Source organism: Brachyistius frenatus, unplaced genomic scaffold (genome assembly GCF_029030835.1).
Source record: "Brachyistius frenatus isolate BFR_SWC_R1_liver_20210118 unplaced genomic scaffold, ASM2903083v1 Contig_48, whole genome shotgun sequence".
NCBI lineage: Eukaryota > Metazoa > Chordata > Actinopteri > Embiotocidae > Brachyistius > Brachyistius frenatus.
Genome location: NW_027210647.1, coordinates 472,966 through 499,896, shown reverse-complemented (window position 1 = coordinate 499,896; position 26,931 = coordinate 472,966). Strand labels below are relative to the sequence as shown.

The 26,931-nt window shown below is 40.0% G+C and overlaps 2 protein-coding genes and 1 long non-coding RNA gene across 8 annotated transcripts; all 3 read right to left on the bottom strand.

Annotated features, from left to right (window-relative positions):
- Window positions 1–512: 512 nt before the first annotated feature.
- LOC138623920 (putative transmembrane protein ZNF593OS) lies at window positions 513–8,178 on the bottom strand. Of its 3 annotated transcripts, none has more exons than XM_069703720.1 (3): window positions 8,128–8,178; window positions 3,394–3,506; window positions 513–1,686 (listed from the first exon to the last, which is right to left on the bottom strand). In XM_069703720.1, the coding sequence occupies exons 2-3, from the start codon at window positions 3,442–3,444 to the stop codon at window positions 1,540–1,542; spliced, it is 198 nt and encodes a 65-aa protein (XP_069559821.1). In that variant the 5' UTR covers window positions 3,445–3,506; window positions 8,128–8,178; the 3' UTR covers window positions 513–1,539. The 3 variants fall into 3 exon arrangements, with proteins under 3 accessions (XP_069559821.1, XP_069559823.1, XP_069559822.1); XM_069703722.1 differs by lacking the exon at window positions 8,128–8,178 and adding an exon at window positions 5,533–5,596; XM_069703721.1 differs by lacking the exon at window positions 8,128–8,178 and adding an exon at window positions 4,529–4,647.
- A 5,344-nt stretch (window positions 8,179–13,522) lies between these two features.
- Window positions 13,523–17,362, bottom strand: LOC138623956 (uncharacterized). The gene is made up of 6 exons (XR_011311118.1): window positions 17,143–17,362; window positions 15,685–15,702; window positions 15,302–15,331; window positions 15,032–15,079; window positions 14,759–14,815; window positions 13,523–14,179 (listed from the first exon to the last, which is right to left on the bottom strand). It is a non-coding gene; the product is annotated as an uncharacterized lncRNA (long non-coding RNA).
- Window positions 17,363–17,521: 159 nt separating this feature from the next.
- On the bottom strand, window positions 17,522–26,355 carry dhdds (dehydrodolichyl diphosphate synthase). Of its 4 annotated transcripts, none has more exons than XM_069703763.1 (9): window positions 26,236–26,355; window positions 25,858–25,938; window positions 24,299–24,415; window positions 24,058–24,200; window positions 22,284–22,400; window positions 22,063–22,164; window positions 21,826–21,940; window positions 20,429–20,536; window positions 17,522–18,781 (listed from the first exon to the last, which is right to left on the bottom strand). In XM_069703763.1, exons 2-9 carry the CDS (start codon window positions 25,918–25,920, stop codon window positions 18,539–18,541), a joined length of 1,008 nt encoding a protein of 335 aa, XP_069559864.1. In that variant the 5' UTR covers window positions 25,921–25,938; window positions 26,236–26,355; the 3' UTR covers window positions 17,522–18,538. The 4 variants fall into 4 exon arrangements, with proteins under 4 accessions (XP_069559864.1, XP_069559865.1, XP_069559866.1 ...); XM_069703764.1 differs by having other exon boundaries at window positions 26,327–26,355; XM_069703765.1 differs by having other exon boundaries at window positions 26,294–26,312.
- Window positions 26,356–26,931: the final 576 nt, after the last annotated feature.

The window sequence follows — 26,931 nt, the reverse complement described above, 5'->3', positions numbered from 1 at the left end:
CAACGGAAAACTGTCCACTTGAAACCGAAAGACGAAGATGAGCACGTTCCTCGCGCCTCGACTTTCCTTCCTGGGCACGTCTTCTGCCGCAAATTAAAAGGCGATTGTGCTCGAATGCACTTATTGCACGAGCTCGTAGCACAGCCATCTCTACGCTATCACATTTGTTTTTTTTAATTCACTATATACAGTATATATATATATATATTTGGGCTTGCATGTGCAGAGAGCACGCGAGCAGACGGGGAGGAGGGAGGGGGAGGGGGAGGGAGGGAGGGAGGGAGGGATGCTGCCTCACTTAAAAGGAGACGTAACGTGTGCAGCAGGCCGACCACATCCTCCTCGTTGCGTGCGGATGGCACCACAGATTCTGATGCAGGAAACACCGTAGCTCTGCAGCTTCTGGTGCCAGCCAACCTCAGGACTGTAAAAACCAACCTCGGGAGTTTTAAACTTCAAAAACGGAATTAACGATGCACCTAAATGCTGTCAAACATCCACCGGACATCTCCTTCAAAATAGTCACAGCTTTTATTAAATCATTACAAAATAAGGTGATACATTCATTGATCAATAAAAACGCGACAAGACTCACAGATTTTTTTTCTTTTTTTTTTTTCGCTTTGATTAAAGGTCTGCACCGCCCATGCATTTTAAAGTTGCGTTCGTGTCAACGCGAGCAGATCCTGCAGGAAGGACTCGCACTCGCACGTACAGGACTTCACAGATTGAAGTGTTAAAAAAAAACGGTGCAATGATGAGAAGAGAAAAAGGTAGTGAGTAGTTTCAAGTCCCTTTGCAGATGCACTGTAGTATATAAAAATGTTCCTGCAATTGTGTGCCAAATGTTTACAGACCTGACAGTTCACGTGTATATTGACGGTTGTTTGAATGCAGCCTCTGATCTGATCAGAAGGTTCTCTCGCTTAAGGAAAAAAAAAAAAGAAGAAAATTATAGAAAACTTAAAGGGTTTAGCCAACATCTTATCCCCTTCAACCACTGTCTGGGCCTGCCATCACTTCGTTACAAGGTACATCTCGACTGCAGACAGCCTTCCCTTTAAGAGGCATTACTGTTCACTTTAGTCAACCTTATTTGGATGAGCTTTTTTTTCACAGTTTAAATTTTTCTCCTTTTTACAGTTCAGAACAGTTCAGAAGAGGCATCTTGCATGCATGTACCGTTGCGACGACTAATGTTCGGACCCAGTTGGCAGCCGGCCGGTTTTGACCACCCACCCAAACCAGCTGATTAAAAACCGGTCCCACGCACAACCCGGAGGGAGCCATCCCCACAAATCCCTGAAGGTCCCGGCAACAGAAAGGTACAGAAAACTCTTGAGCAGCAGCCCCGAAAGCTCTGGTGAGGAAGGTGATCCCAGAAATTCAGTGTCCGGGTGTGACTGTGACTGTGAGGTGAGAAAAGTGTGGTCTTGAAAGACACTGTTGTCGTCGCCACGTCTGCTTTCCACGCTCCAACTCCTTTAACCCCTCACCGGTTCGTCCGCGATCTCCGCGATCGGAGTCGTCGAGTCGTCCTCAGGGCGCGGGCTGGACGTGGACCTTCTCCGTCATCTGTCTGGCACTGTAGTAGGACAAACCCAGTCCCATGATGGCCAGCATCATGGCTATCTGGTTGACGGCGCGGTCTTGAGGCTGCGTCTGCACCTCGCCGGCGACCTGCCTCTGCGGAGGGAAAAGCAAAACGGGACCAAAAAGGTCAAGAGGCGAGTCAACGAGAGGAAACGACGACCCGTTCAAAAAACGTTTTTTTTTTGTTTTGTTTTGGGTTTTTTTTTTCTCGTCAGAGATGCTCGAACCCGAGTGGCCGAACCTGAAAACGAGCAAACATTCGTTGACGTATTTTGTCCTAAAAAGGCTTCTTCCTTGAAACGCCCATCCGCAACGTTAGTTCCACGGCTCTCTGGCAGGATTCAAAATTATGGGGAGGGGGAGAGATTTTTTAGAAAAGGGGAACGCAACGTCCCCTTTTCAGAGTTTAAAGAGCAAAGTACGCACCCAGAATCAAACCAGTCCCTGCAGACCGGCTGTTAGGTCGAGCCTACTGTCCTCTGAACGTACAGCCCCTCCCTTGTCTCTGTGGCCCCCACAGGGCCTCGGGCTGCGAGACAGGAATGTCAGCATTTTCAAAGCTCAGGCGACGGAGACAGCTGCCCACGCTGTTCCATACTCTCCCGTCACTTAAAGAAAGCACGGTGATCGGGGTAGGGTGACCTTCACCCGACGGCATTTCTAGAGGCAATTGTAGCTTTGTAGCCCATGAAGGGGATTCGTTTGAACAATTTATGCTTATGGTTTGATGTTGCACATATTGAACAAGGAAACATTTCCGACAAATACTCTGATGAAGTTCTGACACTTGTTTTTGCCGGACGCTTTTCAGCCGCCCGTCGTAGTGAGCGTGCGGTTCGAGGGTGTTCATTTTCTCCGACAACGTGTGTACCGGCTGGTGAAATCTTTGTTAAATGGCCGGCTGTCTTTACATTAAAAAAAAAAAAAAAAAAAAATGTTACATCCAGATATAAATTAGCCATTGGTCTCTTGGGAATCAAAACTCTCGTTTAAAAAAAAATAAATAAATAAAAAAAAAAAACACACAAAATAACAATCTGAATTGTTGCGCTAATGTGTTGGTCTCTTTGGTTGCCAAGGCAACTGGTTTTTGAGGCAAAATGTCAAACAAAAATACATAATTGCCAGTGAGTTGCTGCCTGTCCGTAAATGGTAAATTGCCAATCATCTGTAATTAAGTAGCTCTTTGTAGGGGAGACTGTCAAACTACAGTTACTAAGAATTAACAAAGCAAATTTCCAATCTCATCAAATCTCATGTGACAGCCAGTCACTTTTCTCTGGTCTGTTGAGCTCTTGAGTTCCTGTAAATCCATACAAGGAGACAGTCTTTGTTTCCAAATTAGTGTAAATAAGTGAACAAAAAAAACGTCACAATAGATGAGACGTATGGAGGGGGGGGGAGTCGCTGCTGAATATTGGATTACGACGATGACAGGAGGAACAAACGAAGCGGAGAGGAAGTGATATCACAACGATTTAGCGTCACCCCTAATTATGTTGGTGGTGAAAGCGGATTGTGGGTCTCAGCGCCCCCCCCCCCCCCCCCCCGACACACAGTACAGTTTAGCAGTTCAAACTACAGCAGATGTAAATGCAAGCAGAGAACGAAGAGGACAGGAAAATATTAATTTGCAAAAAGTGACACTGAAGAAGGATTACTCCTACAGATGGTTTAGTGGTTGGAGATTAGAGACAAATGCGCCAGTATGAAGCATTTGGTTGGCTCATCAGAAATCCATCACAGGTGGACATTCGCGTTTGATGAATCCGATGTCAATTGCGGTGAAGCTGTACAAACCTGAAGGAGGCGGAAGTATCCAGGTGTCAGTCTGCCCAGTCTGATGATCATGTCTGCTTATGGCGGTGGTGTGATGTCGGGCAGAACTGAAGAGCTGCGGAGGCTCTCAAGACCTGCAAAAGAATTAAAAAAAGAAATTAAATTTTAAAAAAAGGGAGAATTTAAACGGGTGAAGAATAGAAAAATTAAACGTGGGATTTCGGTCCATACAAATCAAGTCGTAACTCAACTTTTATAAAAGCGTCGGATAAAAATCAACATTTCAATGCTGCCATAAAAAAAAAAAAATTAAAAAAAAAAAGAGAAAACTACAGTTGGCTCGAAAATAAAGTAAAACCATCTGATCCGTGCACGAGGAAGGAACATCCTTCGCCTCGAGCAAAGGCACAAAACTTCCCCGTGTGCGGATCCAGAATGAGCTGCATGCAAAGAGTTTGTATTCGTATCCAATGTTTCACATATTCTTGGCAGAGTTTCATTTTTCATTTCACGCTTTCTAGCAGGAATGTCCCGAACCCACTTCTGTCTTATTAAATTATCATGTTTGAACCACAGCAACAGAGCTTCTATTCATGCTGCGTCATTAACCGACACGGCGGAGAAAAAAAGACAATTTCATTCATTCACAGGCTTAACTGATAGATAAAGTGTTGCTTTACGTTAACGGACACTAACGGTGACGAGAGAACAAAGAAAAGTACACGGGAGGACGGTCGCTTGTCCAATCGTGATTTGGGAACGAAAAGTCCCCGACAGCAAGAAGCTGAGGTTTAACGTTTTAAAACTGCAACGTCTGTAAGGATGGGAGAAGGCAAGATAAGAGGTCATCTTTAAAAGCATCACGGCGCAAAAAGTTGTGCAATTAAACACAGACTTTGAGTGTTTCCTTCCCCCCCCCCCCCCCCAAAAAAAAAAATCTGGGAAGTCACTTCCAGTTTGGGACGCATTTGTGATGAAGGTTCAAGGAAAGCAGGAGGATGACTGTGGCGAAGGTACGTGAAGCGTTACTGCGGCAACCTGGTTGGCGTTACACCACTTATGAAAAAAAAAAGAAACGTAATCCCAGTTTTAAAAGTTGCTCCTAGTCAAAAGTCTGTCTTAAATCGTGAGAAAAAAACAGCTCGGGATAGCTCACCTTTCAAAAGAAAAAAAAAAAAAAAAAAAAAGGCAGGAAATCTCCGTCCGGCTGCCCAGAGGAACCTCCGACTCCACCGGCCACGCCGAAAGTCCTAACAGTGCTGAACTTGAACTACGGAGAGCTCCAGCGCTGTGCTCCGCCTTTTTATACGGCCCTGCCCTCACCCAACCAGATCTTCAGGCTCGCCTACAACACACGCCCACTCTGACACACACACACACACACACACACACACACACACGGCTGTCAAAATTCATTACTCCCAGTGGGTCGCTCTCCAAAGCACACCCCAAAACAAAAAAAACTGTCAGATATGATTTGCTTATTTAGTCGACGCAAGGTAAAGAGGATGAGGAAACAAAACCGCAGCGGGATGGTACATTCTCACGGCGTCCATTTCCAAAGTATAAAACGTCATATGAACAGCCTGATGCGTCCATAGTGTCTCAAACTGTATCCATCGAGAACCGGACAGTCCTGCAGGTTAGAGACACGGGACAATACGTTCCTCTCGTCAACGTTTACCGACGTTACGTTTGCGTTTTAACGGCGGTCTGCGTTGTATAATCCACTTCACTCAACACAAAGAGTGTAACGCGCCAAGGTTTACGTCATCGTGCGTCGTCGTTCGCAGATACGAGGACCCACGGGGCCTCCACCTGTTTTTGAAAGAGATTTCGGTGTGAAGTGATGCAACTGAAACCCAACATGGGTGAATTTCTTCCAGTGAACAGCTTTTGCAAACACAGGCTGGAACAAGCCGCACCTGTAACCGGCACGACAGAAATGTGCCTCCAAATGTACTGATTGATCCACGCCAGCGCGGACTCGCGGGATAAGCTCATTATTAGTCTCTACAGTGCTGTGATTAAAGGGATTAAGTTAAAGCGGAGCGTACAACTCTCAGCAGGTTCACATTAGCCATGAACCATAATCCGATACAAGTGGCCTTTAATTGGTTACGGGAGAAGTCAAGAAGTCTTGGTGTTAAAAGATTTAACCTGCATTTGCAGCGGCTATCCGAGACTCTTTCAAATCCGGCGATGAACTGCCCGGTGAGCTTCCTACGAGATGAACACCTGCACCGCGTGACGCCGTTGATCCAATCCAGCGTGGCGCCGGTGCCAACCGCGTTCACTACGGACAGGACCAGCGAAAGACAGGACAGTCAACTTCTGAATGCAGAAAATCCTCACTGGCAGCTGATGCAGCAGCTGACTGTGTTTGGGAGTGGTGAACCACATACTTTGGCTCGAGTCCAGGTGAATCACCTGCAAACTATTCATGTTTATCTGGGGCTTAAACATGAAAGCGTAGAGGGCGTCTCCTAATTGTGTATCACATGTCCAGAAAAAAAAAAAAAAAGGCAATTAACAGCGTAACACATAAAACTGATGCGCCATCTGATCTTTCCATAATATTAAGATGGATGCGTGTGTAATGTGTAGAAAAACAAAGCAATAAAAATGCCTCAACCTCCCTTCGAGAGAGGTGGTGAAAAAAAAAACACTAAAGAAATGCGTCCCTGAATTAATGACGTGATCTCTTCCACAGAGATGCTTCATAAAAACCTGAAGGTACACTGTTGGTACACATGCTGTGGGCGAGTATACAGTCACAGGGTACACCATGTACTTTACTGCAAACAGCCAATGAAACCCCACCATCACTCTTTTCTTCCCGCCTTGGTCCCGCCTCATGCCCCCCCCCCCCCCCCCGCAGCAGGGGATCCACTGCGAGCGAGCGTGGATTGAAAAGATGGACGAACTACAAGAAGAAAATCTCCTGCTGTGCAGCAGCAGCAGCAGCTCAAGATGACATCATCATTAATGACATCATCATTAATGACATCATCATTAATCACGTCTGGTCGCGCGGGAGCTCCGCGCATCTGTGCGGGCGAGCCTTCACATTCATCACTTGGGCATCTCATCCACGTTGCCACACTTTCTCCGGGTCACCGGTGTGGCTTTGCCGTGTGCGCACGTTTGTGTGACGGGATCCTGCCACCACGAACTACTAAACTGAAACCTAACACGCCCTGTCAGGTTTTTCCAATTAACATTAAATGAATCAAATTAATGTCCATGAATGCGGAAGCACGGCGTCGCCATCACACCCACAAAAATATTTGAAATACTCGTCAACATCTCAAGACACCCAAACTTCACGTGGAAATGATTAGATTTGTAACCGGGGAGCAACTAATAATTAGTTTTGTTATTTAATCTGCTTTTTTTTTATTGACAATAAATAAGTCATTTTAAGAGTTAAAACCAATGTGACATCCTATTGCTTATGTTTTGTGCTTTAATTAATCTACAATAACTTCATTTTGATCAATTAATCTACCAAAAAACTTGCACAATGTTTTGATTGGTAAAAGGCACCTTGGTATTGACTGTTTAGTTCACGAGGTTCAGTGTGGCTCCAACAATTAGAAACAGGAACCCGACGTAAAATTAGAACAGACAACTGGGACCATTTAAGTGACCGTCGAAGTTCAAAGGGTTCATATATATATATATATAAATTATTAATTAAACTTTAAAACTACAATTCCTGAAAAGGAGAGGACCCGTGTGTTTTCCAGCTTCTCGACTGCCTGAGTTCAAAATGTGCATCAAAAAAAAAAGTCAGATTGGCATCAACTTGCAACACATATTACTGAAAGCACACAATAAAGAGCATTTTAATGGAATTCAAGTTTTAGTATTTGCAGGATTTTCTAAACACAAAGATTTTTTTTTTCCACAGGTTTAGCCCACACCCACATTTGTCACTGCATAAATCTGAATTAAAGTGGATAAAAATCATTAAAATACAAAGAACATATTTCCTGCTAGACATTTTAACCATCACATTGGACACTGGCCTGTATGTCTGTTAAATGAGATGCTGCCAAACTTGCAGAGTGGGGAAATAAAAATCCTATTTTTAAAATCAGCTGAGAACAACTTGGTGGAAAAAAAAAAGAAGAAGAAAAACAAAACAAAAAACTGAACAAAGAAACACATCAATCAAAGTCAGTTGCTAAAAGTGCCAAAATAAGAGCAGTCATAACTTAATTATAGTTTGACAAACCAATGAGTCTAATTATTCCGTTTATTAGGCTTTATGGGCTGCTCGGTGTAGAGATGCTTTACCCTTTAAAAATCATAATTTCGTCACCTACATGGACTGACAGCTTCTTTATTTGCAGGTAATTGACATGTTTTAGACCCCCGGCAGCTTAATTCAACAGTTTTCAAAGTTTTATATTATTATTTTAGGGAGACAAAAAAAAAAAAAAAAAAAGCCAGATGAACACATATATTTCGATGTCTCACAGGGGAAAAGCCTCATTTACAACCTGGGTTGGTGAACATGTGGTCAAAACTAAAAAAAAATAAATAATAAAATTTAAAAAAAGTAACTAGTTTAAGTTTTAAATAAAAGGGTGGCAAACCAACAACAACAACTTTGTCCAAAGAGCCAATACGACGCTTCTTCTTTCAACGAGGCGCTAAGCTGCTGTAAAAGCTCCTTTCCTGGTTTACTCACTTCTTCTTCTTCTTACCTTTTTAAAACATTTAAAAAAAAAAAAAAGTCCTAACCTGCAGCTGTGCGGGGTTTGGTGATGAAGTTTGGGGACTCCCTGCCGGCGCGGCGGATGATTAGTACACCGTGTTCACTTTGTAAAGTCTTTATAAGGAAACCGGGGCATGGTCCATCGGGGCGGAGGGGGCGGGGCATTTAGCGCCCTTCAGCAGACACCACACATACCCGGTGTGCGTGTGAAACACACGTAGACCCCCCCCCCCACACACACACGTTCAGGAGGAATGGGATCGTCCACTCTAGTGCTTCACATGCGGGTACGGTAAGTCTCTATAGGGACATCACTGCACGTGACGTTTGTCCCACCGGGGGGGGGGTGGGGGTATTATTATTATTTTATTTTTTTTTGGGGGGGGGGGGTTAAATGCCAAAAGGAATGACTGGTCCAGGTGGAGTTGGAGAACTTGTTAGGGTGGCTGCTCTCAGGTACTTGTGTTTTCTGTGTCCACTGTTACATGTAGGAAAAGTGTCCAAAATGTGCAAGAGTCCGTTGAGACAAAAAAAAAAAAAATATCACCACAGGCTTGTTTAGATCATTAATAGCCCTCATCACGTGCAGTTTTCACTGTCAAACGTTCATTTTCGGAGCACCCGGAGGAGTTATTGTCCACGTTGGCTTAAACTGTTTAATTCAACTGCAACCGGTTTGGCCAATATGGATAAGAAGTCCAAACAAAATCTTTTTTTCTTGAGTCCAAAATACATCCGAAGAGCCCAATTCTTGATATTCAACTTTCTATTTACAGCGTCCACTCAGAAGCTTTCATTCATATCACACGACCTCCTTCAGCAGATTTAGTTGGATGGTTGTCATGGAAAAGAAGATCTTCAAATTTGTATATTTTCTGAGCATCTTAAGGGCTTCTTGGCCGTGTTTATTTAAAAGCGACGGCTTCAAATTGGACAAAATCTTATGTGGAAACGTCACATCAATCATCCAGAGACCGTCGATTAAAACCTAAAACTCTCTGGCACCCTTCTTGTGAAAAAGTGCATCTTCAGACATGAAAAGCTCCTCAGACGGTTGCCAGGGAACACACAAAATTCAAGAAGAAAAAGTCTGAGCCACTCTTCTGGCAAAGAGTCTTTATTTAGATGAATTTTTGATTTGTTCTTTAGGATTTGACAGTGAATTAAACATCTGAATAAAGTTTTTTTTCTTTTGCCAGAAGATTGCCTCGGATCTTTTCCTCTTTTTTTTATTTTATTTTTTTATAAGAAAGCTGTAGCCGATATCAGACAGCTTTAACGCTTGACAAATTAAGTTCCCCGAATTAACTTTTTGTCATTTAGGTCTGTTGAAATAAGAAGTTTATTGGGACTTAAGGTTAGAAACCACCACTACTGTGACATAAGGAAATACAGTGAAAGTCTTATTTTAGAATAATTAAATCTTATTTTGTCTGCAACAAATGGATGCCGTGATCATGCTCGTTTCAAGATAGATTATCTTCATTTGTCTTGAGAGGACAAAACAAACCTGACGAGTGCACTCTGATGTTTAAGCTCAATTTATGACAATTTGCTGCTTATGTGAAGCTACACGTGCTTAAATTTAAGCCTTTTTGCTGATTTTAAGGTTATTATAGTTAAAATACATCAAATAATGTTTGTTTACGCCACTGGCAGATGATTTTTTTTGGGGGGGGAGTCAAATTTCACTATTCAACAAAAAAAAAAATCAGTTTTCACCTTTAGTGTTGTCTGACTTTTATTTTATCATCTCTTTCTGAAGGCTTAATGTGTCATTTTTGTGTAGACACCGAGTTTGAGGCAGCAATTTGAAACCCAACACCAGAAACATGTTTACGATCAGGAAATGAAAACATGAACAATTCATTCCCCCATAACCGCACATCTCCTAATGGACCCTGTGATGGGAGTTATTTTTATTAACTGCTGTTTCTGTGGTCAGTAATCGATCTAATCTTTTTCCATTTCTATTACATCTCCTGTCCTTGTGCTTTAATGTGCACGCTGTTTGATTAGGATACTAAATATTTCAGACACAGTAACAATCCTGATGGGAAATATTACAGAGATGACAAAGGGAATCATCATCAAGTGCAGGTTTCTTATTTTCTCTAAACACAAAATAAGAGTAGTAAAAAAATAATCCTATCAAATTGACTGTATCACACAACCTTCCTCAGTGGATTGAGTTTTCCCAGTTGTCTGAGAAATATAGAAATGTTCAACTCTCCATCTTTCCCTGGACCATTTATGGACTTGTGAAAATCTACATTTCCATGACAACGTGGGAAAAAAAGTACGTCGGCTGAAGAAGATTGAAGTACCATAACAGCGACAGAGATTTTATTTTTGGCAACATCTAGTGTTATTAAAGTAGAAATTTTATCAAGTGGAATATTTTTTTTTCAAATCAAATAAATAACGTGAAAATGACTCTACATATAATCAATGTCATATAAACAAGTAATTTGGGACAAGAAAATTAAATTACACTGACCTGTAGCTGCCTTCTACTTAATTGCATGTTTAATTTGGGTCAAAAGGTCCATTTTGCGCATACTTGAACATTACTGTCGCAGTTTAATTTTCAACGAAGCTCACAAGACGTTAAACACATCGATAAACTATAAAACTGAGCCACATCCTCAGAAATGTTTGCAAACACTGATATGACGCGTCATATTTGACCTAGTTTCAGGAGCTGGAGATGTTTCAGGAGAGGGAGACCCCAACTGGAGCGAAGAAGCCTGTCTCGTCACCCTGTGGTGATGTGGCACCGCCCCCTACCGGTGCAACGGAGCAAAGACATTACTGAGGATTTAAAGAGGCGGGAAGAAGCACCCCAAGTATTTATTTGGAAAATATTCCATTACAGATGTAAGAAAGACGTACAGTGGCGTGAAAAAGTGTTTGCCCCCTTCCTGATTTCTTTTTTTTTGCACGTTTGTCACAAATGTTTCAGCTCATCAAACAAATTTAAATATTAGTCAAAGATAACAAGTAAACACAAAATGCAGTTTTTAAAATGAAGGTTTTCATTATTAAGAGAGAAAAAAAAAAATCCAAACCCACATGGCCCTGTGTGAAAATGTTTGCCCCCTAAACCTAATAACTGGTTGGGCCACCCTTAGCAGCAACAACTGCAATCAAGCTTTTGTGATAACTTGCAATGAGTCTTTTACAGCTGTGGAGGAATGTTGGCCCCCTCATCTTTACAGAGTTGTTGTAATTCAGCCACATTGGAGGGTTTTCCAGCACCGACCGCCTTTTTTTAAGGTCATGCCGCAGCATCTCAATAGGATTCAGGTCAGGACTTTGACTAGGCCACTCCAAAGTCTTCATTTTGTTGTTCTTCAGCCATTCAGAGGTGGACTTGCTGGTGTGTTTTGGATCATTGTCCTGCTGCAGAACCCAAGTTGGCTTCAGCTTGAGGTCACGAACAGACGGCCGGACGTTCTCCTTCAGGATGTTTTGGTAGACGGTAGAATTCATGGTTCCATTTATCACAGCAAGTCTTCCAGGTCCTGAAGCAGCAAACCAGCCCCAGACCATCACACTACCACCACCGTATTTTACTGTTGGTATGATGTTCTTGTTCTGAAATGCGGTGTTACTTTTACGCCAGATGTAACGGGACACACACTTTCCAAAAAGTTCAACTTTTGTCTCGTCAGTCCGCAGAATATTTTCCCAAAAGTCTTGGGGATCATCAAGATGTTTTCTGGCAAAAATGAGACGAGCCTTAATGTTCTTTTTGCTCAGCGGTGGTTTTGGTCTTGGAACTCTGCCATGCGGACCATTTCTGCCGAGTCTCTTTGTTATGGTGGAGTCATGAACACTGACCTTAACTGAGGCAAGTGAGGCCTGCACTTCTTTGGATGTTGTTGTGGGGTCTTTTGTGACCTCTCGGATGAGTCGTCGCGGCGCTCTTGGGGTAATTTTGGTCGGCCGGCCGCTCCTGGGAAGGTTCACCACTGTTCCATGTTTTCTCCATTTGTGGATAATGGCTCTCACTGTGGTTCTCTGGAGTCCCAAAGCTTTAGAAATGGCTTTATAACCTTTTCCAGACTGATAGATCTCAATTACTTTCTTTCTCATTTGTTCCTGAATTTCTTTGGATCTCGGCATGATGTCTATCTTTCGAGGATCTTTTGGTCGACTTCACTTTGTCAGGCAGGTCCTATTTAAGGTGATTTCTTGATTGAGAACAGGTGTGTCAGTAATCAGACCTGGGTGTGGCTCGAGAAATTGAACTCAGGTGTGATAAACCACAGTTAAGTTGTGTTTTAACAGGAGGGGGCAAACACTTTTCCACACAAAGCCATGTGTTTTTTTTTTCTCCCTTAATAATAAAAACCTTCATATTTTACAATAGATTAGAATAGGAATAATAAAAATAGGTAAGACCATAAAATATGATGCATTGTCTATTTAACTAACTAACAATAAACTAAAAGAATAAATTAGTTAGTTTAGACTGAAGTCGATTTTTCCAAACGTGTTTCACTTTTTACTGAACTTTCGACATATGTGGGTTTTACGCATTTATAATAGTATATACAGTAAAATATAATTGTATACAAGTGTATGGTTTTACCTTGGTGATGCTTTGATTAAGAAACTTTATAGGATTTTACACTGTAGGTTTGCTTCCACCTGGTTAAAGAATTTAAATGGTGTTCAGTTTTAGTACAAAAAGTACATTTAATCACTTAACTGTAGTTTATACTTCACTGCATGTCAGACAGAAATACAAAAGCTTCTAGTCCACTACCTTTATTGCATTGCTGGAGTTCCTTATGAAAAGGTATATTACATACTATTTACAATATGACCATCAATAAGTTCCATCAAGACCAGCTAACCTTTACTATAAATGGCTAAATATCATACGCAGTATATCAAAGCAAGCATTTAGATAAACTGTATGCATTAACTACTTATATTTTTAAGTACACTTCGCCAATGATACTTCTGTGCTTTTTCTTTAGTAACACTTTTGATGCAGGACACATACTTCTAATATTTCTACACTGTGGTCTTGATTCTTTAACCCAAGTAAAATCTCAGATCTGAGAGTGAAGAAACAATCTTAAGATAACAAGTATGCAAAAATGAATCATCAAAAAAATAATAATAAAAAAAAAAATCAGCATGTTGAAAATAAAACCCGAGTATTTCTAGAGCCACTCGCCTCAGCGGTCATAAACAAAAAACAAAAACAACAACATCGGGGGGAGGGTAACTATCTAAAATGGATGTCTTGCCAAAATGGAGGAGCCTGTTTTTGGTTCGTGATGATGGCATTCAAGGTAACTGCATCGCATATTGAGATGTCATTCATTTTTTACAGGATTATTTCAATATTTCATGTTACTTCAACAAGGTTTTCAAGTCAGAATAAAGTAACTCCGAAAGGACATTTTAAAAGTTTATTTCAAGAACATTTAGATCAACCATTGAAGTCAGAAAAGCTTTCTTTTCTCCTAACAGAAACATAACTTAACACAACTTTTCATCAGATGATCAGGTTCACATCATACATGTGTTTGGGATGTATTAAACATTTGACCTAATAACGGTATTTCTCTGTGGCATTTTAACTGACTAGATCTCATGTAGACATACAGTGTTTCAAAACATTTGGTAAGCAATTTCTATTATTTCAATATTAAAATACAAGGAGATAAAAAGGCAAAATTCCTATTCTCCTGCAAATTTTAATATGCTTAGCTGCCTTATAATGTTTAAAATTAGATTCTAAGTCCAACTTGTTGCAAAATATCTATTACTCAGCAGTTTAAAATAAAAAATAAAAAACTGGATTAGACCAACTAAAAATGCCACGTCTACAAGATATGGACGGTAATCATTTTAAAATGGATATAAAATGGATATGAATGTGAAAACAATGTTTTGTTACATCAAGTGCAAGCCCAAAACAAACCTATAAATGACATTTGTAATATAAAACTTGGTAAAAAATACTTATTTAAAACTGTACAATCACCAAGTACACAGAGTGAGCACATCAACCGTTATTCATTTGGCTTCAGTGGCTTCAGCCTTTGGCTCCTGAGGACAGAAACAAAAGACAGCAGCGATGTTATATGCATTGATTATACATTTCTGCAGATCCAGCATTTATCCTACATAGGCTCTACTTGGGTGGCTTGCCCGGGTAGATTAAATCACCAAGTGTCATTTTTTAGGTAAATCTTATATTAAGAGCATCGTACAGTCTGCCCCTAAACACACACGAGTCTGTGGATACACGGCAACACACTGCCGCACCACCACAAGTAAATGATAAAACTTGTGGGAAGCTGAGATTTTTCAGCAATGTGTCGGTCCTTGATACAAGTTTATTATCGAAGCCATCCATACTTGCGGAAATGTTACCATAATAAGTTGTTCTTCTAACACATACAAGTACATCTAAGGGGAATGTCGCTGTTCTTCATATTACGTATAATAAATGTGGAAATAAAGTCGTTTTACGGCTGCTGGGCCAGTGAAATCATACGAGGGCCTCGTCAAACTCTGATCTACTGGCCAGGTAGCATCACTGGATGATGTAGCATAACAAGACAAACAGCACAAATTCCCTACAAGCGTGTATATTGTGTACGATTTCTACTGTCAGAAACCAACCTCAGCCTTGGGGTTCCCGTTCTCAGCTGGTTTGGCCTTCTTTGCTTTGGGTGCCCTCTACAAAACAACATGACAATAAATGACAGGTTAGCAGTGTCCTGCCAGTTGTACAAATATCACATGCTACTGGACAAAATCAAGTGTTCCAAAGGGATTTCCCCAGAGTGACGAGGATCTCAGTTTTCATAAAGGAAATGAATTAGTTTCACATGTGACGGACAGCTCGCAGAGATCTACTCGGTCATGATCTGAACGGGTTGTCAGGATTTATACCTTTGCAGCTGCTTTTTTCTTGGTCTCCACTGGTGCAGGTCTTGTTTTCTGCAAAACAAGAAGATAATTCATTGTATGGGACAATAGATTACAAAACAGGAGAGCATGCAACCGTGAAATATAAAAGCAAGTAACACTGATCATGTTACGATCTAATCACCCCTGCTTTTTTTACTGTAACCTCAAAGGAATCATTCGAAGTTTTGTTACTTCCTCATATCACAAAAAATATGAATCCCATTAATTCATTATGTTTTTAAAAAAGCTTACCAGTGCCAGCCGCGGAGAGGTTCTCCTTTCCTATAAACATGAGTAAGAAAAATCGGGAGTCAAAATACAGATTGCATTACTTTGCCTCAAGTAAACACAACAGTGAACGGCCTGTAGGGGGCGTCAGATAGCTTGCCCAGTCAAAATGACAATCATGACACCAAGAACTAACTAAAATAAATATTTCAGTTACAAGACTTGTATAACAAAACAATATTAAACAACAAATACCAAACATCAATAAATCAATATCAAACATGACTAATTACATTTAAATTACTTTCTGATGTTGCACACTTTCACAATATTTTTGCAATATGATAGTAATAATACAGTATATAAGAGTATACAGCATATAAACAAATGGGTTATTTTTGACATACCTCAGGGGGGACAGTTGGCTGCAAGACAAATAAAAGAGAAAACACAAAATTACTGTTTGAACATCAGCATTAAATGACAACTCAAAATAACGAAAATATCGCAATGACATTCAAAATGCAGTACATGATCTTGTCTAAAGGAGGACACAAACATCGAAAGACAAATTAAACTGGCGCCCTGCTGTTCATTTAAGTTGACAAAGATCTTCCCGCGCATATTTGAATTCAAATTCGGGCTGTCCTGTCACCATGACACCGTCTTGGCGCGCTGACAGCTTCCTTTGTTTTGTATCAGTGCGCGCAGGCAGACAGCTGTTGGGAAACTGATAAGATTACTACTTTACTAATCTGTAGCTGCACAATAAACGCTGCCAAACGCGAGCCTCCTGAGGTTGATGGCAAACAACTACGAAATTTACGTATCGATTTTACTCGAAAGAAAAATAAGCACCTCTGATTACTTATTGGAACATTTTGAAACGTCAAATCCTTTTTTTTTTTTTTTTTTACATTGACACGATTAAAATTGGCGCGTACAACAGACAACACTCACAATTCTACTAATAACAAATAAAATACTCAATTCACACATATCATTTAAAAAAAAAAAAAACAACCTCATCGCTGCGTGCATTTTTAAATGCTTTCGTAGACGGAAACGTTGCATTAATTTGACATATTAAAGTATTATTGATTTACTCAAACTGGCTGACAAAACGTTTAAAACAACGTTTTGAGTTTACATTCCGGGAAAAAGATGACTTTTACCGTTTCAAAACAATAAAAACAAATAACGGTAAATCTCCACCACCCCTCCCCCCACCTCCTTCCTCAAATTAGCAGGTTGTGCTCGGATCTTTTTTTTTTTTTTTTTATTTTTTTTGGATTACTTTATAACCACGCACCGTTGACGTTAGCGCCTTTTAAGATCGCGTTATTCACGCTGCCGTGACAAGTTACATAAAACATTCACACAAGCGTGTACGGAAAGTTTGCTGCTGCGTTGTTGTTGTTTTTTTTTTTTTTTTACCCTGTCAACATATCGCCCGACCTCCTCCATAAGAGAGAGGAGAGACGAGACCGTGCCAGAAATATTTGCACGGCAGCAATGTCAACGGCTGCACCCGCCAAATATTAAGACGTCACGGTATAAAAAAAAAAATAAAAAAAATAAATAGATAACATGTACGGTTATCACATGTGCCTAACTCGTTGCGGGATATTTTAAGTGGTGACTATCGAGAATAATAAGCTTGTTATTTATTTTTTTTTCGACGGGAGATGCTTAGACATGTCTGTACTGTCGGGCCGCCATTGCTCAAAACGTTTATTAGGGATGATGACGTTCCTCTGATGCAGAAAATATCAAACGCAGCCTTAACGTTAACCTCGTGTTACCGACATGAAACCTAATGCACAGACTTGCAAAAAAATAAAAAAATAACCTCGTAATCTTACCTTTGCTTTGCCCATGTTGTCGGCTGGAAACGAACAGAAAGCTCACCAAAAAAAATATAGCCGTAGAAGGGGCTTTTTTTTTTTTTTTTTTCTTTCCGGAGGGATGACACACGACAACCGTCCAGTCGCAACGTAAAATGGCGAATGTATAATGCAAACGAATGTTTTTGTAGTTTATACACTGAAATATAAGAACGAAACCGGTTCGAACCGGTTTTGTGTATCGACGTTTGTCATTGGATGCAAATGCGTCACGTGGTTTGAGGCACCGCCCATTTGTTAAAGAGGCAGGCGGGAACTTGGAAAAATCCCAAACTGTGCCGCGGTGGGGCGCTGTATCGACAGTTTGTAATTCACTCGGGTTTTAATATATATATATATATATATAAAATGCAGTTAATTACAATCCAGTTAGCAGGTCCAGTTTAGTGCATTTCTACGCCAAGGTTTTCTAAAGCTTTGTAAAATCAAAACTATTTTCATCTTAGTATTCTTTGCTTGGATTGTGCTTTTAAAATATACATTTCTATTGATTTCATTTTTTTTTTTACCCTTCTTGAGTTACTTATTCATATTTAATGCTAAGCTTGGTATTTTTTTCTTTTTCATTACGCAAACTGAGTAACAAGACGGATCGTTTTTGTGTTCTGTTCTTCCCAAATGAACAAAAAACAACTTGGGAGTTAAAGTCTCTGCTTGTTTTGTATGTAGTCCTTGAAATAAAAATGTTACGGCTGAAAGCTGCGTGGTGGTAGAAAGGCACCATGAATCCAAACCAAATACAGTAATTTGGTTTTGCTAAAACGTCAGCTGAACCTGCTGTACAAGTTAAGGCATCAGATTCCAATACATTAAGACGAAGATGTAAGACATGCGGAGTACGAAAGAGTGAATTGCACATCACTCCATCTAACGTACAGCAATCACTTTATTCTGTTAAAGAAAGCTGGTCAAAATATAGTTATGTCATCAAAATCACACTTGACAAAAAAACATTTTCTTCACACCTCAACAAATATACTAAACTGTACTCAGTTCCACTTATGTTTGGGAAGCATTTCCAAAACAAAGGATCTGTGGCTTTTGCGCACACTATTTGAGCCTCCAATCAATCACATGCATTTGACAAGACAATTTACACAATTATTTAACTACATCTTGACCAGACATTTCCACGTATTAGACTTCTTAAATCTACAATCATAAATATCACAAGTACTCTACAGCCCCATAGGGGTAAAATCGTCCTCTCGTCTTGTACGAACCAGCGACGAAATGAAACCCTTCCCGGTCGCTGTTTGCTCCTCCCATTTCCCCCAGAAGCCCTTTTTTGGGGAATAGGACGGAGAGAGGTTTCGTCCCAACTCCGGCAGAGGATCGGTTCTTCTGAGCCTCCTTAGGCCGAGACGGCTTCACTGCATAAGTCTTTATAGAAAGAGTCTCTCTTGTGCTTCAGTGCTTCTAGGAATTCCTGAACGCGTTCTTCCCGGCAGGCGGCGTAGTGCAGCAGCGCCTCTTGTCTTCTCAGGGCGTCGGCGGGCTTTCCGTTCCCGTGATGCGTCAGGTGCTCCGCTACACAGGTGCGATCCGACTCCAGCTGCTGCAGGGCCTGATGCTCTCGATGCAGGTCTCTGGCTTTCTGAAATACAATTTTGGTACACGGCAATCGGTTAAGTGCCACGAAATAACCCGTGTTGTGATTTGGCGCGATGTAAATAAAGTTGAATTGAATTGAATCGATGTGATGGAAGACAACAGCAGCTATTGTGCGAGGGATTTACTCTGTATTTGCTAAGAGCACAGGTGTCAACGTGACTCATTGAAGAGTTTGAACGATGTATACTACGTAGAAAAATTAAAAAAAAAAAAAAAAATCAAATCTACGATTTTCATCAACTCCCAACTCCATTTTCAGGAAAGTTGGGATGGTGTGTAAAATGTAAATTAAAAACAGAATGCAATGATTTGCAAATCATGTAAACCCATATTTATTTAATTGAAAATAGACCAAAGACAACATATCAATCATATCGTTGAAACCGAGAAATGTTATTGTTTTATAAAAAACACATTTGCTCGTTTCAAATTTGATGCCAACAACGCCTTTCAAAAACGTTGGGCCGGGGGCACGTTGCATCATCTCTTCTTTCAACTGAGGAGACCAGTGGCTGGAGTTTTGAAAGTGAAATGTGGTCCCATTGGTGCCTCATATAAGATTTCTGCTTCTCAAAAGGTTAAGATCTCCTTTGTCGTATTTTTCATTTAATCATTTATCATACATTTCATGATGCAAATGCTTTGAATGGTTCTGGACTGAAAGCCAGTTGAGCACCTGGACTTTTCTACTGTGAGATGTTCCACCGGGTTTTTCTTTGCTTTTTCTTTTGCTCAACGTGTCCCCAACTTTTCTGAAATGTGTTGCTGGCATCAAACTCAAAATGAGCATATGTTTTTAATAAAACAATACAATTTCTTTCAACGTGTCCTATGTTGTCTTTGGTCTATTTTTTTTTTTTTTTACGAAATAGGGTGAACATGATTTACAAATGATGATATTTTGCTTTTATTTACATTTTACACAGCGTCCCACCTTTTTTGGAAACGGGGTTGTAAACTGAAAAGTGTGTTCAGCATGAGTACACCTGTGACATGCAGAAGTTGGACAAAATAATGTTATAATACATTAACCTGCAGTAAATATAATTTATCATGATGAGGCTGGAAATGTTTGTTGTTTGTCTAAGTTGTCAGTTTTTGAGGAAACACTTTGATACAGCAAATATCCCATAAAGTATCTTTCAGTTATGTTGATGAGTGTACATGTGAGAGTTATTCCTCATTTGCCAAAAGAGTTTTCTTGCATTTGGAATATGTTCTTATGCTTTTTTATGTTCCTCCCCTCGTCACATACGATTTTGTGAGTGTGATAGCTACACAAAATATGTCCTATTAGGTTCAGTACCAATAAGCACTATGGTTGAGTTTTAATACAGATATGACGGAGACCATTTAAATGGCTTCGTTTTTAGATGGGCTCTGTGACTGCTGCTTTAGTGCCGTCTGTCTGAACTTCTGTTGCACCGCTTCGGTCCCACATGGACCCTCAGAGGCAGCCATCAGGATATTACCTTGCAACACTGAAGTCACAAAAATGAGAGAAGAGCAGCTGAATTCACTGGAAGTCCACAGTTTTTCCTCAGATGTTCTCTCTCTCTCTGCACCCTTTTCAACACAAGATTCCCACATTGGGGACAACAAAGGAATTGTGTGTCGATATAATTCGTACCTGGATGGACTTGTGATTTAATTGATACTGGAGAATGGCTTCACACAGGTTCCAGAACGAGTACTCCGGCCACAGGACTGACTGAAACACTAGACAGGAGTGGGAAGTCTGTAGATGGAGGACGAATGAACATCAGTGTAAGTCTCTTGAGGAGAAGCTGTCAAGTGTTTAAACCAAATGATGCTTTAACAGTTCAAAGTATTACATAATATGGTTTATTGGGTGAATAAGTGCCTATCATAGGTCGCAGGCCTAAATTGGAGGTAATACTTAGTGGTTCCTGGCATACAGCAATTTGGAAAAATCTTATGCGCTAATAAGCAGTCTGTGTTTCCAAGAGAAAGCCTATAATCTAATCATTATTGGTTAATGCTACACAGAAATACAAGTAAATTTCCCTCTGCTTAGTGTAACCGGGTCATTGTAATTACGCAAAATCTTTCTGCCACCTCCCCTAAAAAAAAAAAAAAAAAAAAGCAATGTTAGTTTAAGTTCAAAGCCCCTCCCGTGCGCGCTCTTCTTCTGTGGTGGCCTGCCCTGGATAGATTCTTCGGGACCCTCCTCCCTCCTCCCTTTTTGATCGAATCCCCTTTGGGAGAAGTAGGTGTTGTCATGTTTCTGAATCAAAACGCATTCTATTGTTATTTTCTGTTCATGGGCGTATTTTTCCTATTATTAACTGTTTGGATTTGTTTCTACCCGGTGGTATCGGCATTTTGGCCCAGAGAGTGATTATTGTGAAACGAGTGTTGTCAGCTAAAAAAAACAAAAACAAAAACAAAACAACAAAAAAAACACATTAAGCTAACCTCGTCGTCTTTCTGCGCTTGTTTTATTTGCAGAGGGTCTGGAGCAGGCGACACGCAGCGATCTTATACTGTATTGATGTGTCGTCGCGAGACTAAACGGAGATTCCCCTCCAAATGCTCACGGTGTGTCCTTCAACACAACGCACAAGTCCGCCGGTCACGTTAGCAAAGGCAGCCAAGTCCGTCGTAGGTGACGTGGATCTGTTTTTAAGACAGCCGTTTATTGTGAAACCCAGTGTTTACTTATCATTTCATCACCAATAAAAGTAAGAATGTGACTGTACCCAAACCCTGATGTAAAGACTGCAGGTATCGAAGACAGTTTGGGGCCAAAAATTTGTTTTGGAGCCAAACACCTTGAGCAACCGAACGTGAAGTACATGTCTATCTCCCAGGACTGCAGAAATCTGTTTTGTATTAAATCAACACGTACTCAACCAGGTTTTTAAATGAATTGCTTCAATCTAACTGTGATTTTTCAAGGTTTAAGTGAAATCTCGTCGGGGAGCGGGGGGGATATGAAAAGGAGATAATTCTCATCCTCAAACGAAACAAACAGTTTTTGATGCCATCGTTCTCACTCCTCACCTGCCAAAGAAGGAAGTCACTGAGGCGAATCTCTCCAGAGGTGCGGATGAGCAGATCAGGATTGGGGGAGTTATTGCTGTACAGACACTCGCCTAGCAACGCCTCCGAAACATCGCTGAGCACCACAGAATCAAGAAGAGCTTATTAAAGCATTTCTCTCCATAGATGTCTTTCGATAAGCTCTTTAACATCGGATATTAACAAGATTAACCCAGGACTGTCTCGTCCATTACCTACCTTGCTTTGATCAGGCCCTGCTCCACTCCGCTGGCCATTTCCCTGACTGCGTTGGTGATTTCGAATCTCGACGTGTAGGCGAAGCACACGTTGAGAAAACATCTGCAAAACAAGAATTCGTACCCCCCCCCACCGTGGTCACTTAAAGTTCATAACAGAATAAAGCACAATAGTTGAGGCACTAATGGTGAGGATCATCGAGGCAGAATTAATAAACGTACTTATTGTGTGAACTAGTTGTGACCACCGCTTTGGCAATAAGCTGCTGAAGGTCAAGCGGCAGCATATTCAAGTCGCCCAGCACCCGGATACAAACGCCATGCTTCTCCAGATTGTCCCTGTGGGACAGAGTAGAACGCCATTAAGAGGAGAAGACAGAAAAAAAACCAACCAACCAACCAAAAAAAAGAACACAAGACACGCGCGAAGACGAACAGGGAGAACAAGCAGACTGCTTCATCTATCCGTGGCTGCTGAACCGTGTCCGTCTGCATTTCTCACCCAGAGACACACAAAGGTGCCTAAGCAGGAATTTCCACTGAAAAGTCAGTGAGCCCAGTTTCCCTGAAGCCATCCCGTGTCACAAACCCTCCACTTGGTGGCAGCAGCCTCGTAGTTACAGCGTATAAACAAGAGTAGTCGGACATCTTGATCCACATTTTGAAAACGTTGAATCGTAGCATTTAATGTTATTGGCATCAAGGTTGTGGAGATTGCGCCCCAACATACCACATCAATGCGTATGGCATATTTCCAGCAGAAATAGGTGCAATTGAAAAGCAATAAATCAGAGAGTGACAGGTTCCTCAAACAACTATGCTCCATTCAGTCTTTGTATCTGTTCTCACAAAACAATATTTTAAAATGGTTTCACATGCAAATATCCTAAGTGGTGGACTTAGTGTCTGATAGCACAACGTCTTGTGGGAAGCATTTACAGACTAAAGGGGAACATTAAGGGATTGTTTTGCCTTAAAGTTAGTTCGTTTTAATTTAATTATTCTATTTATTGTATATACTGTGTATTTTTATATTTAATATTTTACTGTTGTTTTATTGCTTTCCTGTACCTATAATGCTGCTGTAGCAAAAAAAAATGTCCCCTTGTCGGATTAATAAAGTAACTATCTATCTATCTATCTATCTATCTATCTATCTTAAATCTATCTATCTATCTATCTATCTATCTATCTATCTATCTATCTATCTATCTATCTATCTATCTATCTATCTTAAAGCTACATATGAAAGATTCTCAAACAGTATAAAATTAATCGTCTGTATAATCTTCCTACTTGAGGAAAACCAGGGAAAATACCTTGTAATGTCTAAATAAAAAAAAAAATGTCTTGCCCAATTTCATTTGTAGAACTGTGCTACACACACACCTACTGCACACCTTCGTGTTGGCGTCAAAATTGAACTTGGTTTAAAAGTCTCCCACATTTGCCAGTAAAATTAGAAGCAAAATCCAAAAGGTCTAAACAAGATATTCTGGAATTTTGCAATCATAATGAAAAGGCAGAATCAACCAAAATATCAACAACAAGCTTTTCTTCCTCTCGGCCTTCCTGCCGCCAGTCCACAGTGCATCTCGCTCAATGCCCAATGCAGTAGGATGTCAGTATTTTTGTGTCCAGCTGCACCAAGAAAAAAAGAAAAAATAATAAAAGATCCAATATTTGAAGCAGATCTCCGTGGTTGTTTTGAGCCCCACTGACATTGAAACAACAACAAGTGAACTCAAAGGACCGCTGAGGAGAAAACAAAAACACTGGTCTGAAAAATGTCTCGTTACGATTGGTCACTCGACGAGGGTCGAGAAGAGACACTTGTTTTCTTTAACGACACAGCCGTGCTTGAGAACCGCCTTTTGATTCCTCTCAACTGTATTTTGAGGAAGCTGTGAATCATGCAGTGTGATTTATGACATGTGACTTGCCCGACAAACTGCAGCATAGTCAAAATGTATTTTAAATCTTTTAGAGAGCTCACCGTTCCTCCAGCAGCCTCTCAAATTTCTGCCTGGCGAGCTCCATCAGACCTTCCACCTCGTCTTTAGTGCGCTTGAAGTTCTCAATGCTGAAGGCGTACACTGTCACCTCCGAGATGTTCAGATGCTTGCACCAACGTAGCGTCTGGTGTGGAAGAGACAGAAAGGTTAGGCATACGTAAGCAATTTCTTCATGGTCTGACGGCATATGTTTTTTTCCCCCCTGTCCTCATGCAAACTCACTTCTGCCAGCTTGTTGAAGCCCTGCATGTGTCCTTCCTGGCGTTCCATGTTTTTCTTACGTGCAAATCGTCGATTACCGTCCATGATGAAGGCCACATGTTTAGGCATGGGTCCTGCCTGGGAGACGCAGGGCAGAACAGGGGAGTCCAAATTTAGTTGAATGACAAAAATTTGAATCAATGAATTATCTAATATTGCCTGATTCTCACGTAAAAATGGATGATAAACCGAATATAGTTTAATTCTTGACCTTGGACATGGTGGTAAAATAATGAACTCAAAATGTATCATATAGTCATTTCCATACATTTCAACGGCAATTAACAGTCTTCATGAACACATGACAGTGGCTGATAACACACCTCCATCTACCGATGAAGACTGTGAGGTGCAGTTGAAAGCTGTAGAAAAAGCGATCTTAAATATTTGTCTCATGAACCGTTTTTTTCAGACAAAACAAGCACCGTTTAGCAATTCAAAAGATGTCGATCTGAGCTCTCGGAAATGGTGGCAACATATTGCATTATTTACTGGCAAATTATAGTCAAACCGATTAATCAATTCATCAAGATTTACAGCAGTAAATGCATCAACATTGAAAATAATTGTTTAGTTGCAGCACTTCAGTGGTGTCGACTGCTTCTGACAGAGTAGCACCAGTTTGTGATTCTAATGTACTTCTATTCAATTCGAGTCAGTTATTAAATTAGATGTTTGAAAATCCAACATATTCTTCTGGAGGTATTTCCAGACTCTTATAACCATCTGGATGAAAAGAAAGATTTTTTTTTTAACAACTAAAATTTGCAACTACTTATTCAGGTAGTTACATCTCATTCACATTATAAATATGGACACATTATTTTATAAAAAAAAATATGTAAAATAACACAATAAATCAATGCAGACAAATAGTTTTGTTCCAGACCAGAATAGCTGAAAAAAAAAAGAATTTCAAACATTATATATATATATATATATATATATATATTTTTACATTATTTTCTTATTCATACTATTCCTGCATTGAAAAAAAATAATATATAGTACCCATTTCTCAGCCTTATGTTCAAAACATATATATTGTAGTATAATGCACATATTTTACATATTTCTTTATTTTATTTTTTCCTAAAAAAAAAAGATGCTTACAGACATATATTTAATATTATAATATATATAATAATATTAAATATATAATTAATTATAAATATTAATAATATTAACATAATACTATATTATATATATGTATATTCCATAAAGTGAGCAACTGCACCATGACCCATTTTCCTTCTGGGATCAATAACTTTTTTCTGATTGTGAAATTGGCACACCTTCAAAAAAAAAATAATAAATAACTTTTTAAATGTCATCAAGCAGATGGTCGGAAGAGTCTTCTGGGATTCTGGTAATATCTCCTGAACTGCAGTAAACGTGGGAGTTTTCTTTTATCTGAAAGAAATAATGATGCTTCGCTCTGTGACACGAGATAAATCTGATAAAGGAAACTGCTGCTCGACAGTGTTAGTTACCGCGGAATAAAACACACGCGCGCTTACCTTTAGGACATTTGCAGAAATCTTTTCAAGCAGGTTTAATTCACCTTCTTTTATCCACGACATTTTCAGGCTGCAAACGATCTGAAAATATGTGATCAAAAAAAAAAAAAAAAAAAAAAAAAAAGATTTGCAGAGGGTTTGTGGCTGTACAGCGTTTTAACCCGTACTGCATCCTACAAAGAAATAATCCCAGTTGCTGTTTGTATAACAAGCAAAACTACGCGAGTGTCGTATTGAGGTGCTATTTTAAGAAACATTTAAATTCGTATCATATAGTGATTGATTTCATCGTTAAGCGACAGCCGGGCTCACGAGACATGCCTTTAACTAAACTGAAAAAGCACAAACCCAGTCACACATCGTCCAGGAAACACTTACTGTCAAACGAAACCGCTTCGTTCATTCACACTATTGAAGCACAAGCTGTTTTACTCACAAAATAGCTCCCGTTTTAACACATTTCACAGACCTTCCAACTCACAGCCTTAACGATGACGATCTCTTCCGCATTTGGAGGCAAGTGACGTACGCGCGCCGTGACGACTTCCTGTCATGGGTTCGTAGATTCTCTGAACATGTGGATGGACCGCGCGGTCCGCCCAATTCAGTCCAAACATGACAGCGATGGCCCAAACGATTGTCAATGTCAGTAAAGCTGCGATCTTCTTGAAATTTTAAGAAGTAAACGTAAAAGTACGATGTGATGTATTACCAAGAAAAAAAAAAATTTTTTAGAAAAACATGAATTTTTAAGTAGGCTGATACTTAAGGTAAGTAAAAGTAGACTATAGAAGTGTTGTTGCCTTGTTAAGACTCGACACTTGAGTTTTACAAGAACGGACTCAGGATCAGCTGTTGTAGGCAACGACACTAAAACCAAACTGCTAAATCTAAAACAAAAAAATAACAGTAACAAAAAAACAAAACAAAAAAAAACTATTAACCAAATTTTTTTTTAAAACGACTCAAACCGAAAAATTACAACAAATAGCCAGCTAAAAATAAATAATAATAAAAAAAAAAAAAAACTCAAACAATCAAAAACGACATTAAAAAAGGGTAAAAAAAAAAATT